At 41.4% G+C, this 24,566-nt stretch overlaps 1 protein-coding gene across 1 annotated transcript in view; it reads right to left on the bottom strand.

The window, feature by feature from the left end:
• Positions 1-24,566, bottom strand: part of LOC149444940 (VPS35 endosomal protein-sorting factor-like) — a gene marked incomplete at its 5' end in the record, with an annotated part of 803,117 nt that overhangs the window by 758,168 nt on the left and 20,383 nt on the right. The window contains 2 exons of the mRNA XM_089654375.1: positions 4,994-5,041; positions 21,840-21,936. Of these exons, the coding sequence (XP_089510501.1) occupies positions 4,994-5,041; positions 21,840-21,936 (145 nt within the window). The remainder of the gene's footprint in view (positions 1-4,993; positions 5,042-21,839; positions 21,937-24,566) is intronic.

A 24,566-nucleotide genomic window follows, 5' to 3' on the forward strand; every position in this document is an offset into this window, starting at 1 on the left:
AATCAATAAAACAAGGATTGTACATAGAATATCGGACCTCTGAAAAGTATAAGCATGCATATGTACTCAGTACTTGGTTTGGGCCCCTTTTGCAGCAATTACTGCCTCAATGCGGCGCGACATGAAAGCTATCACTCTGTGGCACTGCTGAGATGTTATGGAAGACCAGGATGCTTAAATAGCGGCCTTCAGCTCTTCTGCATTGTTCGGTCTCATGTCTCTCATCTTTCTCTTGGCAATGCCCCATATATTCTCTATAGGGTTCAGGTCAGGAGAGTTTGCTGGCCAATCAAGCACAGTAATCTGACGGTCATTGAACCAGGTTTTGGTGCTTTAGGCAGTGTGGGCAGGTGCCAAGTCCTATGGGAAAATGAAGTCAGCATCCCCATAAAGCTAGTCTGCGGAAGGAAGCATATAGTGCTCCAAAATCTCCTGGTAGACGGCTGCGTTGACCCTGGACTTAATGAAGCACAGTGGACCAACACCAGCAGATGACATGGTTCCCCAAATCAACACAGACTGTGGAAACTTCATACTGGACTTCAAGCATCTTGCAGTGTGTGCCTCTCCATTCTTCCTCCATACTCTGGGTTCTCTGTTTACAAATGAGATGCAAAAGTTGCTCTCATCAGAAAAGAGGACTTTGGACCACTGAGCAACAGACCAGGTCTGTTTTTCTTTAGCCCAGGTAAGACGCTGCTGACGTTGTTTGTTGTTCAGGAGCGGCTTGACAAGAGGAATATGACATTTGAAGCCCATGTCCAGGATCCGTCTGTGTGTGGTCTTGATGCACTGACTCTAGCCTCAGTCCACTCCTTGTGAAAGTCCCCAACACTTTTGAATGGCCTTTTCCTGACAATCCTCTCCAGGCTGCGGTCATCCCTGCTGCTTGTGCACCTTTTTCTTCCACTTTTCCCTTCCACATAACTTTCTATTAATGTGCTTTGATACAGCACTTTGGGAACATCCAACTTCTTTTGCAATTACCTTTTGAGACTTTCCCTCCTTATGGAGGGTGTCGATGATGGTTTTCTGCACAACTGTCAGGTCAACAGTCTTTCCCATGATTGTGATTCCTACTGAACCAGACAGACCATTTAAAGGCTCAGGAACCCTTTGCAGGTGTTATGGCTTAATTAGCTGGTTAGATTGGGACACTTTAAGCCTAGAATATTGCACCTTTTCACAATATTCTGATTTTCTGAGATTGTGGATTTGGGGTTTTCATGGGCTGTAAACTATAATCATCACAATTATGACAAATCATGGCTTGAACTATCTTGCTTTGCATGTAATGAGTCTCTCATATATTAATTTCACCTTTTAAGTTGCATTACTGAAATAAATGAACTTTTGCATGACATTCTAATTTTTCGAATTTCACCTGTACTTTGGAAACAGCGATATCGATGCGATTACTGTATACTATTGTGAGGAACAGTGTGGTACACTAAAGCACCAAACCAATGTGATTGCAATATTGAAAGCTCGTTTTTATGGTACATAAAACTTTTTATAGTGATAAACCTCTGTTTGGCAATCTTTCTCTCAATATGTATGGCTGAGGAGGAATTATGGAGAAGTGTATAACATTTAAAGAAGTGGATTCATTTGATCCGTTGGGGAATCATTGTATAAGTCCAGTGAGAGAGGATGCAAGTGTTGTAGGACCTTACTTAGCGGTTTGGTCATAACTCAGGTGAGAGCACATCTGATGGAGGGTTTCACCATAACAGCATTTGTTGCACTGAGTGGTGATGACAAAGTGAAGAAACAATGTTAACATTGTAACACCATTTAGGAGCACAAAGGATAATTTTTCAGGACTATTGCTGGACTGAATAGTCACATTTATACTTATTTTAAGGTTTTATATTTTTTTGATGCACATAATATATGCAAACATATATACAAATATATGATAATGGTTTACTCAGTGAAGCACAACACTTCTTGAGACTAAATGCATTGAGTTGCTTCCATGTGATTGGCTGATTAGCAATTTGTATTACCAAACAATTGAACACGTGTACCTAATAAAGTGGCCAGTGAGTGTATATACCTCCCATAGAAGTCTATATGTTGGGCAAATGGATTATCTGAGATGTACTTCTCCCAAAAACCCATCGTAATATTGGCAAATATGGGGCAAAGTTCACACCCATGGCTCTCCCATGGGTTTGCAAATAAAATTGATTAAGAAACAAAAAATAGGTGGTACCAGGTTCTGCTTGGAACACAACTATTAGAAACTGTGCTTGTCTAGAGTTAATTTGTGGATCTTTTGACAGGAAGGAACATAATGCGGTCAGTCCAACCTAATGGGAGAAAGACATTTATTCCCTCTATTATTATTATCATTATGTTATGATAAATCATTAGGATTATTATACTTTGATCATTATCAGCTGCTCTTGTGTATGAGAATATGGAATTTTTAAAAAATATTTTAATATACTGTATACAGATATATATTTTTAAGCTTTGTATATTTAAAATAGACCACAGGGAAATGCTATGTGTGGCAGAGAAAACAATGGATTGCTGTATGTGCCTTTAAGATTTTAAGCTCCCCCTTGTAAGTCTGCCCTACCCTTTCCGGGGATGTTCTTTAAAATCCTGGTCTCTCTCAGTTGCCCATTGACTTTGACAAAGCACAATCGTGCGAAACACGTCATGGCAACAATCACAAGTCCAGCTGGTTTTACACATGAAGTTCTGCTCATCTGAGTTTCTGTGGCACCCATTCCAGTTTGTCTGCGTTCCACCGAGGCCACTTCCGGTGTGCGATCTCGATCAATAGCGCTGCACAAACCAGAGGCCGGCTGCCCATTGGGGTCATCTCTGGCATTCATGCCATCTGTCAGCCAGAGTAGACCACTATCAACAGCAATTATATAGTGGTACTATAACATTTCCATGCTGTCCACTTGGTTGTCTCTTTACCAATATACAGCAAACTGGTACATTACAATTTTCCTCTGCCACCGGCACGATCTAAAACATGATCTCACATGCAATACTCTGCTGTGTTTTATGAAGCCAGTTTTATATTGACTGTTTTCAAGTTGTTCATTTTTATGACTGAATAAACTTTTATTTATATTGGATTATATTTGTCCCCATGACAATTTGCTTGCTATTGGACATCCAGTTGGTCTAGCACCATCATGTGGCCCCTAACCATAGCTCTCGTCCTTACTGTTTTCACAGTCTGGTCCTGTATACTGCATCAGGTCAGTGACTCACTAGTTAAGTAAAGCCAAACAAGAAAGACAACTCTGCAATAAGTTTTCCTAAATTTTTCTACTGTAACAAGTCCACTTGTTCAGTCTAGGAATAAGCACACCCATGGGAATTAAAAAGATCCAGGGTAGCCCTCATTGATGTACAGAGTGGCACTGATGTGATGACATCAGTGCCACTTTCTGCATCATACTTCTGAGTGCAGGGTGCTGTGGTGACGGCCCCAAGCCAAAGATTCCCTGCTCTTATGTCCTCAGTCTTCCATGTTGAACAGTGGGTGATACTCAACTCAGAAGACCGAGACCGAGCACACCTATCTGTGGAAAGGACCAAGAGCACCTGACAGGATCCAGAATTTTTATTTTTATAGCTCTAGGGAAACTTTAAAAAAGATCCCAAGTGCTGTCTTTTCCGAACATAGCAGCAATATCTACTTGCCATTTAGATCCAAGTGGTGCTGTTGATAAAATTTTGTTTGTTATAGTGTGCAGTTCAATAATTATGAACCCAGTTTACTATGGTTTGGTAACAAGAATAATTGTTTAGTCATAGAATCTTTGACGTATACTTCAGTCAGTAAATACTTAAAAGATACCAATTTATTTTTCAATCTTTAATTTTCTGTCTAAGCTATAAAAAGTGTTAAAAGTGCTTTCACATCAAGATATGAAGTGAATTGATATATACTTTATACAAAATATACATAGCTATTAAAGAAAAAAGGAAATTCTAACCATTTCTGACCTCTGACACCCATTACAAAAAGAAAGTGAATGCAAATCTCCCTAACAAGGTACAAAAAGCAATACTTAAAAGAAAAAAAAAAATCTGAAATATTCCAGCTCTTATCCAGTCTATCCAAAACTAGGAACCTTTGGATTAAATTTGGGTATTCTAAAAGAAAACAAAAAGGTTGTATTCTATTAGACTACTTACTTATAGTTTTTTGGCTAAAGCCAACAATTAGTCCAATAATAAAATTTTACTCCATACTGGGTATCAAAATTTCACCCCACTAACTTGCCTCAATGTTGAAGACGTGGAGCCACCACCTCACATATCCACATTCTATGGCTTCGCAAATCAAGACCCTCACGCTGGAATCGAGTATTTATACTTCTTTCTGATTTCACTCCCTTACAGCCTTCGGCTGAGTTAGCATTACTACACTTCACTATTGATGAGATTCCTCTACCAGCTATTGTTAATATTTTTCCTGCAGACAAATGCAACTTTATACAAACATGGAAATCTGTTATCTCTTTGTTCTTTGATGCTATTGATGAAGTGAATTGTTACCGTTTTTATGAAAGAATATTCGCTATAAAAAATTACTCCTTACACTCGTTTCATTGCCTATGGGATATTTTGCTGAACCATTCCTATTCTAATATATAAGCCAAATGTTCCATAGAATACCCATGTATAAGTTCTACTTGATACTTATATTTACACTGTTGGTACTCCACTTCCGTGTTTTCAGTACCTTTTTTAACCTGCTCGTTTGTGGTTATGCCAATATGTACATGGGGATACCAATTCCTGGAAATGTGATATCCATTTTCCTGGAAATGTGATGTCAATATTCTTCTTCATGTCTGGGTTTTCTTTTTTGAAGATTATCATTGCAATATTTGTTTACCTTTGTTAACAAAAATTAATAAAACTAATTGAAAATGAAAAAAAATTTTGTCTCAATGCAATGAAAGTCAGTATTCAAACACCATCTGAAAATTAACATCCTTACGTTTTAGACAGAAATTTGTTGCATTCCAGTATTGCTACCTCCACATAGCTGGGAAGGGCATTTGTGTTAAGTCCAAATATCAGTATATTCAGTACAAGACATTTTAGATTTGTTTTGGCCAACAAGAGCACACAACATAATTGGTAATAAAATTCATCCTTTGGCCCAGAAAAATACATAATTTAAAGTTAACTGGCACACAGACTTTCACAGACCACAAACACTGCTCTCACTACCAAGTTACAAGTCAGCTAAACCAGACAATACCCCATAAAGAGTAAGTGCAAACACCCACTCACAGTCTCTTCATTGACACTATTTTGCATACAATCGAACTGGCCATTTCCTTCTCTCAACCAAATCCATAAGCACTGTAGAGTACATTACTACACATACAGTCATTTCAGATCTGTGTATTCTTTAGAGTAATCAGAAACCAGTTTAATAATTTTATATTTAATATTTCTTTGCAGGTTACAAAAATTCCATATATTGGAGTACAGCACAGGCAGAATATTCATACACCATGGGTGTACCTTCAGGTGATTGGACACTGGTAACACTTTGGAGGATACGCTCCATGGGCACCTCCCCAATAACCCTAACCCACTGTGAGTCATTCTTTTTGTAGCAAACAATGGTGCGTAAACACAGGAATGGAAGGGAGGGTGTGGCCTATGTCGTATAATGTACTCCAAGATATGGAATTTACAGATAAATCAAAATACCTCATCCTAATCAGGACACAGGCAAAGTATTCATACACCATGGGATGTCCCCAGGCAATGAAGAAAGGCAGGCAGCAACAAAGGATACAACTGGCCCAAAACTGGCCAACAGACCCAAGAAGGGTCAGAAGACCCAACCTCAGAGTGCTGCTGCGAAAACATTGTGGTCAAAAACTGCATCAGCAGAAGACTGGATGTCCACCTGGTAAACGTTTTGAAAAAGATCAGAACAGAAGACCAGGTAGCGGCCTTACACAACTGGGCCACAGGGGCATGTTGCCAAAATGCCTACATACCTCCTACCAATCTGGTGGAATGAGCATGTAAAAGAGCAGATTTCTCTTAGATTGTAATCTCTTGTTCAGATTCCGTATCCATCGTGCAATGGTGGACTTTGAAGCTGGGTGTCCCTTGCAAGGTTCAGAGGACAGGACAAATAGGGAATCCATCTGATTGGAGCAATAGCTTTGAGGTATACCCTAATCAGTCTGCAAATATCCAGGCAATGTAGCGAGATTTCCTTTGCATGCCTAGAGCAGTTAATGGTGGGAAGACAATATCCTCATTGAGCTGGAATGCTGAAACCACTTTCAGTAGAAAGGTTGGCCTTAGGTGTAAGACAACTTTGTAATTGTGAAATGAGGACAGGTTCTTTACAAAGGGCTGCCAGTTCAGAAACATCTGGCAGATGTGATAGCAACCAAAAAAAGGTTAATTTGCATGAGAGATCCTCTAGGGGATATCCCTGATGGGTTCAAAGAGTGGGTTCTGCATGGCAAAGAGAACCAAGGTGAGATGCCAAGGAAGCAAAGGGTGCTGCAAGGGGGACTTAATACAAGATACACCTTGAAGAAAGGTTCTTACAAGGGAATGTGAAGCCAGAAGCCTTTGAAAAAGAATGGATAAGGTCGAGACCTGACCTTTTTGAGAGTGCTTAAGGCCACATTCTGCTCAAGACCTGTTTGTAAAATGCCAGCAATCGGTTTCTGAAAAGGAATGTCAGGGCTGAAACTTGACCCTCAAACATGCTAAACGGCCAAGCCTTTACACACAACAAACTGAGGGCCGGTTCACTCAATGAATCACACAGGAACATGCTGTGCATTCCTGTGCGATTTGCATGTGATCTTGGTGCAGTGCAATTTCAGCCCATTCAGCAGTGCATGAACTGTACAAAATGCACAGCAACCGTAGTACCATGTGATCCAGTGCAGGAAAATGTGCTGCATTTGCAACCTACGTTTAAGGTGTCGCTAACACGAACACCAGCTGAAGATCACAAGTGCATTTTAAACTGCTTTCTGGTATAAACTGGCCCTGAAAGAAAGCCAGAATAAGGCCATCCACATACTTGCGAGGCAAAAAGTTTTACAAAAAATATACTTCAAATCCTGTTGTAAATCTTCCGAGCCTTAGGTAAGGTAGGAATGACTAAATCAGAGACTCCTCTGGCCCTTAGGACTCTGGCTTCAGTAGCCATGCCATTAAAGCCAGTGACTGTAAAGCAGGATAAAAGACGAGACCTTGCAACATGAGGTCAGGTTGGTCTGGAAGAATCCAGAGGTATCCGTCAACCATGGACAGTGTTCAGGATCAGGCCCAGATATCCTAACCACTGGGCTGGGACTAAAACAGGCTTCTGAAAACTCAAAACCTCTTAAAACCGCTCCAGAGTGTGCACTGTGTGATATTCTTTGGTCTCCAGCAGGGAAGAGGATTGTTTCTTCAGGATTAAGCCATCCAGATACATAACACGGATACCCTGGAAACCAAGAGCCTCACAACCGGAGCCAGGACCTTGGGAGCTATGGGAAGGCTTAACCGCACAGCCACAAACTGAAAGTGGCAGTTCCCCACCACAAACCACAGAAATATTTGGTGATACGGAAATATTGGAATGAATGGATAGGCATCTTTGACATGCACTGATAGGCATCTTTGACATACACTGATACCAGAAAATCACCTTGCTGGAGAGAGGCTACCACAGACCACACCAATTCCATACAAAATTTTTGCACTCTGAGAAACCTGTTGAGTCTCTTGAGATCCAAGATAGGACAAACATTGCTGCTTGGTTTCAGAACCCAGACTGAGTAGAAATGGCAACATTTTTAATTCTCTGCATCAGAAATTATCACTCCTTGAGCCAGGAGTCAATGGAGACTATGGAGAGTTTACAAGAGCGCATATTTCTTTTGTGGATTCAAAGAAGCATTTGAAAGCATGAAGCATGGAGGGGAAGGTCCTGAAATTCTAGCTGCAAGTCACAAAAGTTGAGGACCCAATCTTCCTCCTGCCAAACCTCCACAAAGGCCTGCTAAGATCCATCCACCCTAGCGAGTCCGCCCTTTCATTGTAAAGTGGACTTGTCCCCTAGCTTAGAGGGCTTTGGACTCCACAATTGCTTGTGAAACTGGGACTTGGGTTAACAGTGCAGCCTGAGGCCTTCTTTTTAAGCAGTAACACAGTATCCAGAGTCACGTTCTGAATGTGTATGTACAAGACCCCTAAGCGAGAAAGTTGCTGTATGGAGTCCTTAATGGAGGACATGGATGTAAAGGGGGGACTGTGATATGCAGAGGGGACCGAGGACACAATGTACAAAGGGGGCAATTATATAAATGTGGAGGAGGGATACTGTAAAGCAAAGGATCCAAGTTATCATACAAACATAACATTTGGACCTCTGCTGAAAGAAAATTTTAGTGACCGGACCTTCATGAATTTAAAATTCAATACTTATAAAATATACTGAAATGTCAGTACAAAAAAAATACTACAGTGCAAACATTACATAAATACATGTAAGGGCTCTTTCACATGGTGCCACTCCGCTCTGTTCAGTAACATCTGTGCCAATTCAGTTTGAGTCTTGGGCGGACCTGTGATGGCTCTATGGGTGGATGGATGTAAGCAAACTTGTGTCCCTTTACATCAGGTGTTGTGTCCTTTCACATCAGGCTAATGCCGATCCGTTACGTTTAGATCTGTCAGGTGCGCACCTGGTGGACGGACTCAAATGTAGGCAGGTGTAAACAAAATAAGTCCATTTACATGAGCTATGGAGCATCAGATCTGCCTGGAAAATTGACAGGCGGACCAGATTGGAAAGCACATGTGAAAAGGCCCCATCCACCCCTTTGACCTTGTGGAAGATATCATATAACATCTGTACATAAAATACATGTAACAACCCCTTTTAACCTTGGCAAAATATGAACGCACTGTAACTTAAAGTGATTAGTACAATTAAAACATATAATTTGCAAATACACTCATAAAAGAAAAATATAAAAACGCATTTTTATGTAAATAGTGCAGTCCACCAGTGATATTACTGTGTAAATATTACAACATTGCTTAATAACGAATGTAACAGACCCAACCGGGACAGGGGCTTTTGGAGGGGACCTAGTGGCTAGCCTTCTACCCACTGATGAAGGCCCATGGAGAGAGCCTGATCATTCTCTAATGATGGACAACGTGATGAATGCTGGGAATGAGGCTAGAATTCATTCTCTGCATAGAGACAATAAATCTTCCCTTCTGGAGTGGATGGAAAGGTGTAATATTAATCTTGTACAGGTTAAAGGTCAGAGGAAATATGGTGGCCCTCATGCGGAAAGGGTTGGAGAAGCTCCTCTATTTGGGACATAAATATTTTCAACAATCTCCCTCAAGAAAACTATGAAGATAAATTAATTCCACTTTTTCAAACTGTTGAAATATTGTATGAATTTTGTCTTATGATGGACAGAATATACAAGTGAAAGCAAACACTGGATAAACAACATATGCAATGGACTTTGTGTATTCAGGGTTGGGCTTGTTGTCCGGGGTGGGCTCCCTGCTTAATCAAAACATTGCCTGCATACCTGGCTGTTGATTAGTGTCCAGAGAACCAGAGCGCACACAGAGACAGATTGCACGGAACCCAACGTGCGGGCTTTTATTGGGGAGGGTTTTGGGGCACAGACAACAGTTCAGTTAGTCCACAGATCCACACCAGACACAGGAACACAGTAAAGTTCTTTGGGTGGGAGGCAATAGGGAACAACAGGGGTAGTTCAGTAAGGCAAGGGCGGAGTGGTTTTGTGGGACTTCGGGGTTCCTGGGGAGAATCGGGCTCAGTCTTTTGGGCAGCACGGGGTTAGTCCACTTACTGGATGCAGGGAGCCGGACACAGAGGGCTAAAGTCCACACCGGCAACACAGGGTTAATCTACACAGGCAGCTCCAGGCAGGGAAGGGTCAAATCCGTTCAGCTCACGGGCAACAAACAGTTCAATCCAGGCAGGGAAAATGTCCAGCCCGCAGGCTCACAGGGAACAAGAGGTAAGTCTATGCAGGGAAGAGGTTCCAGGCAGCAGAGAGTTCACCCCACACCGGAGAGGATCCAGCAGACAGGCAGACTGGTCAGCCAGGGAGATGAGGACGGGGGATGGTCTGATGAGAGAAACCGGCCCTCAGCACAGCCTTCTCTCACACACGCAGCCAGGAGAACACACGAGGGGTTTTCCTTGCTCTCTCTTAAGTAGAGAGCTGGGCAACTTGCTGCTGCAGTGGTAACGGGTCCTGTCTCCCAGGTCTCCAGACCCGCCCAGGGAACACGGCCTGGCCTCCGGCATGGAGCCTGGGAAGATGTGCATGAGGGGGAAGGGAGGAGGGGGGCCTGTTTGTGGATTCCCTCAGCAGGGGGCCAGACTGCCAGGGACAGGGGGGTGAGGGGCTGCTGAGGGCTGCCTGTGTCAGAGACACAGAGGACTAGACATCCCTGCATGGACGGGACAGAAGAGTGAGGGGCTGCTGAGGAGTGGGAGGTGGCAGGCAGCAAACCTAGAGGATGGGGGAGGAAGGACCAGCTCCATGACAACCAGATCACTGTTAGCTGTACTGTTTACTGTTTGCATTGTTTAGGACAATTTGATCAAGCTCTTACCCAATCCATATGGGATGTTCATCCCACTGTGTAATATTTGTTTATTGTTCATGTAGGGACTGCCCCTATTTCTGAAGAATAATATTTAAACCTGTATTTCTGTTTAAACAGCTCCAATTCTGCACCTAAGCTAGTGTCGCCTAGTCTTGGGTGCGATGCCCAGCTATAATACCTTGGTCCTGTGTCCCAGCGGCAAGGAAGCAGTTCTCTGACAGAATCACCCAATCGGGGTGACAGGTGGTCCGTCACAAACATCAAACACTCTCCCTGCTGTCAAGCTTCCACTCCAACTGTCCAAGCACTCAACAGAATGGAAGACCCCTTAAAGAAAAATAAGTAGGTCCCATTGCGCTAAATCGTCCTCCAGGAATGAGGCAGCCTCATTTTAGTTAGTACAATAACTTTGGCGGTGGACTACACTATTCCCATAGCAATGTGTTTTAAATGTTTATTTTATGAATGTATTTGCAGATGATACAATTTAATTTGCACTGGTCATTTTATTTAGTGTTTTCATATAAGTTAAAAGGAGTTGTTACTTGTACTGTTCGCACTATAGCAATTCATGTACTGATATTTGTTTTTCACATTGTTGGGATGGATATAGGATTATGGCATTTCAATAAGTCAGTCATGGGTATTATCACTGTATTTAAATCCTAGCACTGTACATTGATTGATCCACTGACTACATTTTGCTGCTACAACAGGTTATGTCTGTCCCTGACCTGAACATAGCAGGGAGGTGCAGAGATGATCACAATTTTCATCTTGCATTCACATCACCTTCCCTAGGAGATTTGGCTGGAAGAGGTGCCACCAGGCCCACATCCACCAGGAGCCACATCACATACAAGTAATACAAGTGAATTCAACCTGGAGCATATTCTTCGATGTGGTAGCTGCATTCTTGTTTAGGCTTTTTTTTTTTTCTTTATTTTCCATCTGTTGATATATAAAGTTTACATTTGACAAGAAGTCAAGCGCCCCTTGTCAGAAGTATCTCAGAGGTTATACATACCACTGGCCTATTGCCAAGCACTCCATTCTGCAGTTCATACAGAAGTAATGATTCATACACCATTACTATGCATAAAAGAATGGGCAAACATTCAGCAAGGAGCACTTTATATTCTCCCCAACAGGCTCGTTACCTTATTGCCACCACAATGGAACCACACCAACCTTAGCTAGTCCATCAAGAGGGGCCCAGACCTTTCCATGCTCAAACATGAAGGCACTGGGGGACAAAAATAAAAAGTGAGCCCCACCATTAAGAAAACTGAGGCAAATAGGACTGCCTGAAGGACTGCAGAGCTGAACTTTTTGTTTTACTACTTTCCAAATGATGCAGCTTCTCCAGATGGAAGAAGCACAATAACTGACCAGTTTGGCAGAAGGACTTTCCTCCAACATGAACAGGAAGCCATCTCCAAATACACTCTAAAGGAAATTCCTCCTCTGATGATTTGGGAAAAAGCAAGGTTAAAAGACTTCACAGGACAGTCCATGAGCAAGTAGATCTCTAATCTGAAACCAGCGTTCCTGAGCTGTTGGAGAAAACACTAACTGGCAAACACTGGGAAGGATCCTACTTTTAAAAATCATTTTAGTGTTAGCTGTGTTTTTTTAGGGGAAGCCCCACTCTTTCATGTGCTGTCCTTAATGACAATTTCAGGGGGAAAAACAGCAATACATACAAAGAGGAATTTAGCATACCCGGTAATATAAACTTTAGTATTTAGTCAGTTTTAGGCAATAAGTAGTAGAAAGTATCAAAAAGTACACTACAAAAAAAAAACACATTCAAATATCTGTGACAAGATAATTCCTGTGAAAAATATTCAGGGAAATCGGTTCTTTTTAAATAAGCATGAATGAAAAATCCTTACTAAAGATTGTTCTAGTCAAAACACATCAGAAGGGAGAAAGGGAGTTGTGTGGTGTCAGACAGTGTTGCCCTGCAACACCAATAGCTTTTTACCATCTTACTGCTAACTGTCAGGAGACCAGCAGCCAGGGATCCAACAGGTCTGGCTGACTCCTCCTTTGCTTACATATACTCTGCTGGATACTTTAAAACAGAAGGCCCCCAGAGATGGATTATTCAAAGACTATGTTACAGCAGGATGCCACACAGTCAGATCAGTGAGTGAATGATACTTTTTTTATTCATGCATCTCATGAGAACTTGTTACATTAATTATTTTTGACTATTTTTTTTTTCTTTTAACTTATCGTTGCTTAAAGCGGAGTTCCACCCAAAAGTGGAAGCTCAGCTTATCTTCCTCTCCCCCTCTGCTGCCACATCTGGCACCTTTGGGGAGAGGAGGGGGTAATGGGTACCTGGTTTTGACCTTTGACCTTTTCCAGATACATCTGAGACATTGCCAATGTTGCTGTGAATACGATTTGTATTGCTCATATAATTTGTTAAATAGATTTTTTTAAAAATTGATGGAAGACCATCAAAGTTGATAAAGTGGAGACTGCCACACACGTTCAATGCTAAGGAGGAAGCAAGGGGGAGGGGCGTGAGCATGGCGCTCCACAGCAGCATGAGATTAGGAGCTCCCAAACCCGCTGAAAGAACGAAGCACATCTGACCCCCCCACACCTACCTGAGTAGCTATCAGGAGGCTCTGAAGCGGGGGAGCCCGGTGCGGACAGCAGGCCAAGGTGCAGAGCAGGGAAACATGCGGCGGCTGCTGGTCACTGGTGGAGGAGAGACCTGGCTGAGAAGCGGAGGAAACAGAGGAAGTCAGGTGAACGGACAGGTGACCGGGCGGAAACCAACACTGGTGGGAGCAGCACGAATCCTCCCTAAATGGGTTATTGGCTCAGCCCCTGAACATTGCAGTGCATCCCCTGCTGAGAAGCGGAGCCTGGACCGGTGACTGTGGCAGAAATGGCACAGGGGAGTGTACTACAAAGCCGGTCACAAGACACGAGGAGGAGACTGCAGGAGGAGACTGTCAACCTTGGGAGCCCCCTCACACAAGGACGACCCAGCAACCAACAGACAGGGTGAATAACATACAGGGATGGGTGTGTGGCTGCGGGAGGCGATAAATCCCCAATATTGACCATTTGATTACTTGTATGCTATAGTGGAGGCCGAGGAAACTGCGGATGCAGTGCTAGTGTTTGGAGGCCCCAGAAGAAGTGGATGTAACAGTGTACTAAGGATCAATGCTGAAAATAGAACCTGTATTTAGCACCAAAACCCCATTCATCCTGAGAATTCTGAGAACTATGAAGAGTAGATCTGGTAAGGGAGGGGGAGCGAAAACCCCTCAATCAAACTTGGATACAGGAGAAAAGCCCAAAGGATCTAACCCAAGATAGACACTGAGAGCAACAATTAAACTGGTGGTCAGGGGAGATTGTCTTTCGAGGTATCTGACAGAAATCAGTTGAAAGAAAATTTCAAAATCTGAAAGTGAAAGAGGAAAAAAAATGTATGGAGGAGCAAGAAGGCTACAAATGCCCACAAAAGCAGAAAATGCAGATATGTTTGTAAAATTTTCTAATTTTACACCATAAAAAGCGAAATGGCGATTTTACACCACGAAATGGGACAAGTTCTACCACGTGTAGAGAAAACAGAAGGGTTACTGGAGAAACAAGTACAAGTAATTAATAAACTAGAACAAGTAGAGGTAATGAAAAAAGAGCAGAGACTGTTATGCTATAAACTAAAGTATCAGGAAAACAGAGACAGAAGGATTTAGAGGCCTACCAGAAATATCTTAACCCCTTCACGCCTAAGGGTAAAACAAATCTAAATGCCTAAGCACAATTCTGCAACGTTGACGTGTTAGTAAAACCGTACATATCGTCACAACTACTTTGTACATCCAGGTGGATTATACCTTGTTTTTTTCAGGACAAATTGGGCTTTCATTTGGTGGTAAATGGTCATGGATAGCTCCTATTTTTTTTTTATTATTAAAGGAAAACTGGGCCAAAATAGTAAAAAAAATCATTTTTTTAAATTTAACTGTGTGTTTCTTGTTACGACCATAACCTACCACCAAAGAACAACTCATAATACATTCTCCAGTTCTTGACGATCGCAGCGATACCATACATGTGTATGTTATTTGTTGTTTGTACCCGTAGTACAGTCCAGAAACAACAGTGCGCATTTTGTTTTTGTCTTTTTTTTTTATATAAAACACACTGTCACTGAAATTTACATTAACACTAACTGACACCAATTTTTTTTTTTAAATCCTGACCTTTGACCCTTGACCCTGACCTTTGACCCTGACCTTGACCCAAACACTAACCCTGGTACTGAACTAGATCAAACCTTGATCTAGGTATTTTTCTTTTATTTTTTAATATTTATTTATCTTTTTTTTTTTTTTTTACAAACTTTTTTTTCTCTCTCTGTGTCAGGAGTTCGAGAGATACAATGTATCTCTCTTCTCCATTCATAGAGAGAGAGAAAACAAGCGGGCTGGGCTGCACAGTGATTGATCACTGTGATAGCCAATCAGAGGCTATCACAGCGATCACGTGACCCGGAATCGGGGCTCTCAGTGACACCGCGGTCTGGGTGCTGGGAGCGCGCCGAGCGGCGCGCTCCCAGCACAAAGACAGGTACGCAAATATGCGGCCCCACGGAAAAAAGCCCAGGTCCGTGAGGCCGCATATTTGTGTTACGTCGGCGTCAAGGGGTTAAGGAGAAGATCTAAGGGACACCATGAGAAGATTGTTTAACCCAATAATGGGAAGGAGACAGAACATCTGAAAATAAAAAGTGCACATGAGACCCCAAAAAAATGCATTAGATATTCACAGGGACGTGATAGTAAGGTCTATGAAGATAGATAAATAATTTGGAAAAAGCTATGTGGGATGCCAGATATAAAGTAAGGAGAGACGAAAGTGCAAATTTTTTCAGATATAGCACAGGAGACACTTACAAGAAGATCTTTGAAACCATTGTTAGATCAGATGAAGCACAAAAATATCTGTTACAACTGGGGTTTCCCAGCATGCCTGATCAGGTGGAAGGATAGGAAATCAGCGAAGCTGAGATTCCCAGAAGACCTAAAAGTCTTTTGTGAAAAATTAGATTTACAGATGTTAGATATTGAGGGGTGGTCTGTATGAAGGAAAAAGAAAAATGGATCAGATGTAGAGAACTGGCAAAGGGTCTCTAGAAAGAAAGTAGTTAGTGGGGGGAGGGGCATCGACGGTACTGGGGGGGGGGGGGGGAGGTTGAGAGAAGAAAAATTTATCTATACTATATTTTTTTTTCTTTCCTTTTTCTGATCTCTCCCATCCCCCCACCGTTCCGTCCCTCAAAGAGGGGCTAGAGAGGGCCTTTGGGCTAAGGTATATGTGCTTTAGATAGGGTTAAGAACCATAACAAAGAAGATTGGGTAGGTGGAGGTAAAAGATGGAGCATTACGGTGGGTAGTAGGGAAGCCAGACATGCTGCCAACATCAGACCACATATGAGAGATCGGGGTCTGATGGGGTGTGCATGCTTGGAGTCTTACCCAGAGGAAGGAATTAACTGGGATTGTAGGTCACAGTTGATTCAAGGACCAAAAAAAGGTCTGTGGGGAGAGGCTGAGGAGAGGGGAAGGGGGCGAGAAGGAGAGGGGAAGGGGGCGAGAAGGAGGGGAAAAAGGGTGTATCATCTTGTTCTGAAAATCAGTATACTTTTACCCCTACAAAGGATATATAGAGGAAAGCAGTTAAACAGAATGAAGAAATATGGTTAACTTTATGACATAATGTAAAAGGATTAAATACTCCAACAAAAAAGACATAAGGTGTTAGGGGAAATACATCAACTGTCTATGGAAGTAGTGTTTCTTCCAGAGACACATATATCCCAGGACTCAAATATTAAGCTATATTCTAGATACTTCCCAACCTGGTATTATGCTGATACTCCAATTAGATGGGCAAAGATACAGGGGATGACCAGAGACTGCAGACACGGTACAGGGGATGACCAGAGACTGCGGACACGGTACAGGGGATGACCAGAGACTGCGGACACGGTACAGGGGATGACCAGAGACTGCGGACACGGTACAGGGGATGACCAGAGACTGCGGACACGGTACAGGGGATGACCAGAGACTGCGGACACGGTACAGGGGATGACCAGAGACTGCGGACACGGTACAGGGGATGACCAGAGACTGCGGACACGGTACAGGGGATGACCAGAGACTGCGGACACGGTACAGGGGATGACCAGAGACTGCGGACACAGTACAGAAGACCAGAGACTGCAAACCTTTGGGGAGTGGGGGGGGGGGGGGGCGGAGGGAGCAGGTACCCGAATTTGACAGGTACCTGCTCCCACTTCCACGGGTTTGTCCTTCCTCCTCCCTCCCCATAATCTTCTGGGAAACACCCAATAGGAAAGAGACTATACCTTCTTTTCTGCGGCACATAGGATGTATTCAAGATTGGATTACATTTGGATTGAACACTCTTGGAGTCCTTGATGAAAACGAAGCTAGAAGTAATATCTATATCGGACCATGCCCCTGTCACAATGACACTACAGTTTGAAAAGGAACAGAATAAAATAAATATGTGGTGATTAATTGAGTCTATATTACAAAATCCGGAAGTAGAAGCAAGAGTAAAGCACGAAATAGATCAGTACTTTAAGTTAAATGAGTTCGACTAGGTCTCTATCGTCATGATATGGGAGCACATAAAGCACATTAGGGGCATATTGATTGCAATAGGGGCAGAGATAAAGAAAGAACGGGAAAAAAGAATTAGGATATTTATGGAAGAACTATATCAGCTGGAACAATTACATAAAAAGAAAATAACCACAGAATTACAACAAGAGACAATATTAAAAAGAGGAGTTAAAGCAACTTACGAAAGAAACAAGGAAGGTTTTTAGCGGGGTTTCAAAGGAAAGCTATCGCTGGGGGAACAAACCAGGGAATTATTTGATAAAGAAATTGAGGGAAAAGAAATCAAGGAATTTTATAGATAAAACAAAAAATTAAAAAAGGGAAAATGGTTTATTCAACACACATTCCAGAGGTACTATAGCGGTTTATATGAAATAGAAGGAAAGAACCAGAAGGAATCAGAGGAGGAGAGGAGGAAGAAGAGGCAAATTTACCTGAGAGAGGCCAGTCTACCTAGAGTGGATAAAATTAGATTAGCCGCTTTAGATAGCTCAATATCAATAGAAGTCAACTTCACATTAAAAAGTACAGTGGTCCCGAACCTGATAGGTTTACCATAGGATATTAGTTCAAAGAAAATCTAGTCCCTAAAGTGTGCTCATATATGAATGCACTAGGAGAAGAGACAAAAATGAGGGAGGAATCATTTACAGGCATATATCACAATAACGCCCAAGGAGGGGAAGGATTGGTCTCAGTGCTCCAGCTATAGATCCATATCTTTGTTGAATACTGATACAAAATTGTACGCAAAGGTGTTAGCTACCAGGATGAATGAGTTAATGACCGATTGGACACAATTAGACCAAGTGGGTTTTATTCCGGGTAGAGAGGGAAAGGACAACAGTCTAATAACATTGCTTATCCTGAATAAGAATGAAAGAGAAGATCCGGGAATGGTTTTGTTAACGCTGAAAAAAGCGCTTGACAGAGTAGATTGGGGATTTATGTTCGATACGTTGAGAATGTTAGGAATAGGACCTAGAACGATAAGGTGGATTAAAGAGTTATAAAGGAGACCTTCAGCTGCAGTGAAGGTAAACGGTTCATTACTCTCAGAAATAGAACAGATATCAGGGGAATGTGGACGGGGAACATTGAACAGAAAGTGGCAGCATGTGCAGATGATATGCTGTCTTATATTAAAAACCTTAGACTAACATTTTATTTTAACTTAATTTAAACTTATTGAGAAAATTTAAAGACAATGGAGAACTATCTAATCTAAAAATTAACACCTCAAAAAGTGAGATATTAAATATAAATTTTCAAAGGCTGAGAAAGAAATTTTACAAAAAGAGTTCCCCTTTAAATGGAGACAGAAAGAACTAAAATAATTGGGAATAAAACCAACATCGCCCATAAAAAATCTGTTATCAGGCAAACCATATCCCATTAATAAATTAGATAAAAGATGAACTGAGGAAGGCCGCGGATAAATATAATTAAGATGATTATAGTACCAAAAGTGTTATATAAATTTAATATGCTTCCAATACATCTCCCGGGATCTTTCTTCAGGGTTCTCAAAATTACACTTAGATCTGTGTGGATTAACAAAAAAACAAGAGTCAAGTATGAAGTGCTGTGCAGCAATTAAAAAAAAAAAAAAAAAAAAAAAGGGGGATTAAATATTCCAGACTTTAGGAGATACTATAATTCTGTGTTATTATAAAGAATTGCAGATTGGACACACAATATACAGGGGAGAAGTTGGGTACAATTAGAAAGTGCACTTAGTAAGGCACCATTAGAAAAGTTTATTTGAATTTCACAGGAATTTTGTACATGGGATGAGGGCACAAGCACTTTGACACAGACTGTATTTAGGATTTGGGATGGAATACATAAGCAGAAGGGTTGGAAATTTAACGCACTATCAATTCTGTTGGTGGGAACTAGGTTTTTCTCGCCCGGGAATGAAAATATTTCAGGGAAATGAATTACGGATAAAAATGCTTGTTTGAAGAATATTGGGGATAGAGTTTTATGTTCTTTTCACGAGTTAAAGGAAATATTTTCTGCACTGGATGATTGGCGGTATTGCCAATTACGACACTTTGTTGCAAAGCTCCCACAACCACTAAGGAATGAGAATGAAATATATCCTTTAAAGCAATTGTTGAGTACAAAAAGAATACAGAAACATACTGTATTACCTCAAGGACTTCTAGAATACTTACTGAAATAGACCAGCATTCCAAAAAGTTTTGGAGAACTGGGAAATGGAGCTTGGAACAAAATTGAATGAGCAACATAAAAAAAAAAAAGTGGTTTAGTTTAACACACGGGGCAGCAAATATGAATATAGTTGAAATTAATTATAAGTGCCTAGTAAGATGGTGATGCATAAATTGAGACCAGACGTCTCACCCATATGTTGGACGAGTTGTGGGAGCAAGGGTACGATGGTACATATCTGGTGGGATTGTCCAATAATACAGGATTTTTGGAGGGAGATCACACAATATATACACAAGAGATCCAGAAGATTAGTATACCAATAGACCCATGAAATTGTTTGTGTTATAAATCAGAGCTCTAGGTGAAGCAATATAAAAATACAATCTAGTTCCACCTTTTAAATGCAGCCAAAAGCCTTATACCTAAATATATATATATATATATATATATATATATATATATATATATATATATATATAGAATGAAAGAATTGTATCATATGAGGACAACATGGAAAAATGTAAGAAGATCTGGGAGGGATGGTACAAATTCAAAAATCCAAAAGATTTCTAGAAGCAATTGGAAGATAAGGGAAATAAGAAAATAAACAACCAGGAAAAGAAAGGAAAGATAGAGGAAAAGAAAAGGAGGGGAAACAGTGAGACAGAGGGATTTTAATTAAATATGGATTTTTATATTGTATGCTGTTGATTTAAATTGAAATTTGTATAAAAAAAAAAGAAAAACCTCAAAAAAAGATATAATAAAAAAAGTGGCGACTGCCACACATTAATCAAAATTTTAATCAGTGTATGACCAGCATTACCCCCCAGGCTTCCAGGATAGCTTGCAATTAGAAGAATAGATTAACAAAAGAAATATGAGAAAAAGTGGAGGAATAATGGGATAAGGGTTTACAAGCACGCTGACTTATATCAAATAAACTATGTATTCTCCAAATGATTAGATTTTAAAAAAAAAAATCCCTGCATGTAAATTGCAGTCACAACCAGGAAGACATAACTATATATATTTTTTCCAATTGTTATTGTAATTGGGTTACATTATAATCCAATTTTAAAAAGTCTAAATGAACATTCCTATAATACTGTAATGCAGTCAGGCTACATTGACAGTAATAAATACAGTACCGCTATCTTCTGAAGCAATGGTAATATACCATGTGATAGATCCACATATAGGAAGGTACAGTTGGACTTTATTGGTGCTAGCTACAAAATAGCCTATATAGTTTGTGACTTGTGATCAGAAAAAACTAGAATAAGAAAAGGTTTTTTGCCATCTGTGTCCCATTGGGAAAATTTCTCTTCACTTCCTGTCCTATAGCCAAAACAGGCAGTGAAGGAAATGTCTGGTTGTCACCAGAACTAGTGTTCCTATTTGAAGATTTCCTCTATTTCTGTGCTGGTGATAACACAATTTTCTTTCACTCTCAGTTATATTGTTAAACAACAAACACTGAGGGTGAATTTCCCTAGTGAGAGAACAGAAAGCAATAAAAAAAAAAATAAACCTAATAAAAATAATATAAATTAATAATGACATTCATCGAAAAGTATGGGATTTCGTTTTTCTTTTTTTAAATCATACTTACCTAGGTGCTGCATCTGTCCTCTGTGTGAGAAGTCAGTGTTCACATGACCACGGATCGCCGAACTCTGACAGCCACTCTGAGCAGAGAACAGTGATTGTCAGTCACCGGTATCTGCTCTGCCCCCCTCATGCTCACTGGAGCGTTGGGCTGTAGAGGGGGCGGGAGTGGGTGGCTCAGGATCTCAGCAGATTGCTGACAGGCTGAGGCATGTGCTGCTCCAGACCCTGAACTGGCTGAGTGAAGTCAGCCGACAGCAAGCTTTAGCCCGCTGTCAGATGAAAACTTGTCACAGGAGTGCAGAGCAAACTGCATTCCTCTGATCCAGAGAAGTACAGCCAAAAGAGCTTTGGCTTTACTTCTCCTTTATGCAAGCCATATATAATGCAATTGTCTTTCCTGCAACCATGGCGTCTTGCTGGTGGGGAGCCTTCCCTGCCAGGAAAACACAGTGATCACTGCTAGCGGTTATAGTTGACCAATTGCCTTGGAAAAAATCTGACAAGTTGTATTGAAGTAAATCCATGGATCAACTTCAGTATAACCAGGCTGCACACAGATGGATCGAATTTTGGCTGGTCCCAGATGAACCAGCCGCGATTCGATTCACCTATGGCCAGCTTAACAGGCAAACACATCACATTGTAACAGAATCATAGTATACCATTCCTGTAAAAGGATACAATCTAGGTACAAGCTCCCGTATAGAAGCAATCTTGAAAAACCAGTTCAAACAAGTCTCCTTTGCGGTATCATTCACATGGTCTGTAGTGAAGTTTGCTGGGGGGGGAAAAATAGAAGTCAACATACTGTGCATAAAACTGACAATGTTCACATTCTGTGATCTCCATTTTATGTTGTCTAAAGTGTTCAACCAATACCATACCTATGCCATTAGTAGAATGGTTCTGCTTCATAACCAAAGCAATGTTCTCACAGAAGATTAGAGGTTTATGTCTGAGCTGAAATAAATGATCTTGTAGGCCCAAAACAGTTTTAAAAATTCTGATGCATGTTAAATGGCATGCCAGATACAGGAGGTACAATTATATTGGAAAGAAAAAGTATGTGAACCCACATTTGTCATAAAATGTGATCTGAGACGGCAAGCAACATGGACGCTTGAGCCTTCCGCTCCTCTGAGACCCACACGCAGCTATGTGGAGAGCACCTATCTTCAGCTTCATGGGCAAACCTAGAAGCACTGTCTCTCTGAAGCTGGGGGACCGCTCACCCACCAACAACACCCACTCAGAAAATCAAGACTTTCTTTGAAGCCCTGGTTGTTCAGCTTGTTCCCCACAACCCTCTCTCTCCTCTCCCTTAGGCCGTGCTCCGCTCTATTCTGCAGAGGAGGGAGATTGGTCTAGGGAGAAGACTCATCACACAGCAGTAGGCTATGAGAGATCGCCTGGGGGGATGGGGTTTTCAAATCTGGGTCTGGGTGGGCAGTCTCCATCAGATCAACCTACTGTACCAAGATCCCGCCCCCCTGCTTAAGCTAGGTGCTAACACAGAAATATAGGAACTGCAAAGCCTCTCTATTACTCCTTCCTCTCCTCTTCAACCAGAAGAGGGTCAGGATCCCGCAGACTTTTTCAAGGCACTATATACCCACTAAATAGGATTTCCATCAACTAATTCAAGATGTTAAGGAAACTTGTGGAATCAAAATTAAGGCTCTTTAGATGGACTTTCAGCATGCCACCTTGTTTAACGCTAATATTCCATATCGCTGGGGTTTCACATTTAATCTCTCCGCAAAACATAATGGCAAAACAGCGGTTCTGAAAGTTTGAGTATTTTTAAGCTTTCTGTGAATATATTGGACATTAAGACTCCAATGTTACCAGATTGGTAACCTTATCCCTCCCCCCTGCCCTGCTCCCCCCCCCCCCCCGATTCAGCGGCGGAAGATTTTCCTTGGCAAACATCCACCAACATTCTCCTCACACAAGAACCCCAAGATGAAACCTGCATGAGGACTTCACATCTAGTATAATGGTCTTAAGTTGTTGCATTGCTTTATTTCAAATGGTTTTCAGCATTCTTGGATAATGGCTTTCAGTGATTGTCATGCAAGACTCCTACTCCCTTTCCTCTACCGGAACCCATTCTGTCTTTACCTACTGCTCCCCGATCCTATCCTCCCCACTCTCTCCTTCCCTTTACCCACCTGAAATAAATAATAAGGGGGTGGTTTTCTGGAATCCCCCAATTTATTATACAATTATTTACTATATGTCGGTTCCTATAAATAATTAGTAAATATATAAGCTTTGACAATATTTAAGGACGTAATATACTGCAATATTAGCTATAATAACAAACACAATGCTCAAAGAAGCAAGGTCTTATTTATTTACAAAGGAAGTAAAACACTAACAGAGAAATCTAACCAATATTACAGAGTATATGGGAATAATAGTAAAGATGATCCATTACGCAGGTTCATCCTCAAAGCGGAGAATCTTTTAGCTGGATCCCAGGTAGGAAAAATGGTCAAAGAGGCAGAAGCATGACCAAAACTGTGTTTAAAAGCACTCTCAAGCACTACACACACCCTTGACCTGCCTGGTGTAGTCCTTCATCCAATGAGCAAACGTCCATAACTCATAAGGGTCTGTCCTCCCTATTCATTAGGAAGTGTAGAATTACCCCAGCCATCCTCCCAGAAGTATGCCATCTCCACCAGGGGGTACTGCTATATTGCCAACAATGCTTGGACCCAGGTCAATCACATCTGGCTTCTTCCTTCTGGTTAGAAGCCATGTAATTTGTCCTTTTATTATTCGTGTCATCAAGGAGTCTGGGCTGAGGCCCTCATCTCCATGCGCCACCACTAGGGGGTATGTGTGAACTCCGAGGACAAGGAGTTTGGTATGCAGCGTTTTGTTACACACATCCTGTTGTAAATACTTGCTTTTCTTGACACTCCAAGATAACATTCAATAGGCCAAATAGTTCTTTGACAACCAGGCAGTAAGAATCTATAAATGTCTAAAATTAAAAACATGTTGCCTTCCACCACCGGCCCTCAAGCTGTGTACTTTCACCTTATGCCCCCTTTTCTCTAGCCTTTTCCCTATGTAAGGCATTATTAGTGTTACTTAATGGCTACTGGAAACCTTGTGTCTGTTCTCAGGTTATAATGTGGTTAATGCTACTTTCTATGTTTGCTTGTTTTTCTTGCTTGACTATACCTCACCGGTTTGCCAACCCTACATTGCACTTGACATAATGGGCAAATGATGCTAGAAGGGCTTCAGAACTACCAATGGGCAGCTTTGCGTACGGGATATACCAGATAAATATTATCCCTCTTAACCTCCCCACTACATTATAGTTAAGATCCTATCCCAAAATGTTAACTGCCTGAATTCTAATTGCAAGCGGTACATGGCGTTGAG

The sequence above is a fragment of the Staurois parvus genome, unplaced genomic scaffold, assembly GCF_062004578.1.
Source record: "Staurois parvus isolate SC_StPar_1 unplaced genomic scaffold, SC_StPar_1.0 ptg000760l, whole genome shotgun sequence".
Taxonomy (NCBI): domain Eukaryota; kingdom Metazoa; phylum Chordata; class Amphibia; order Anura; family Ranidae; genus Staurois; species Staurois parvus.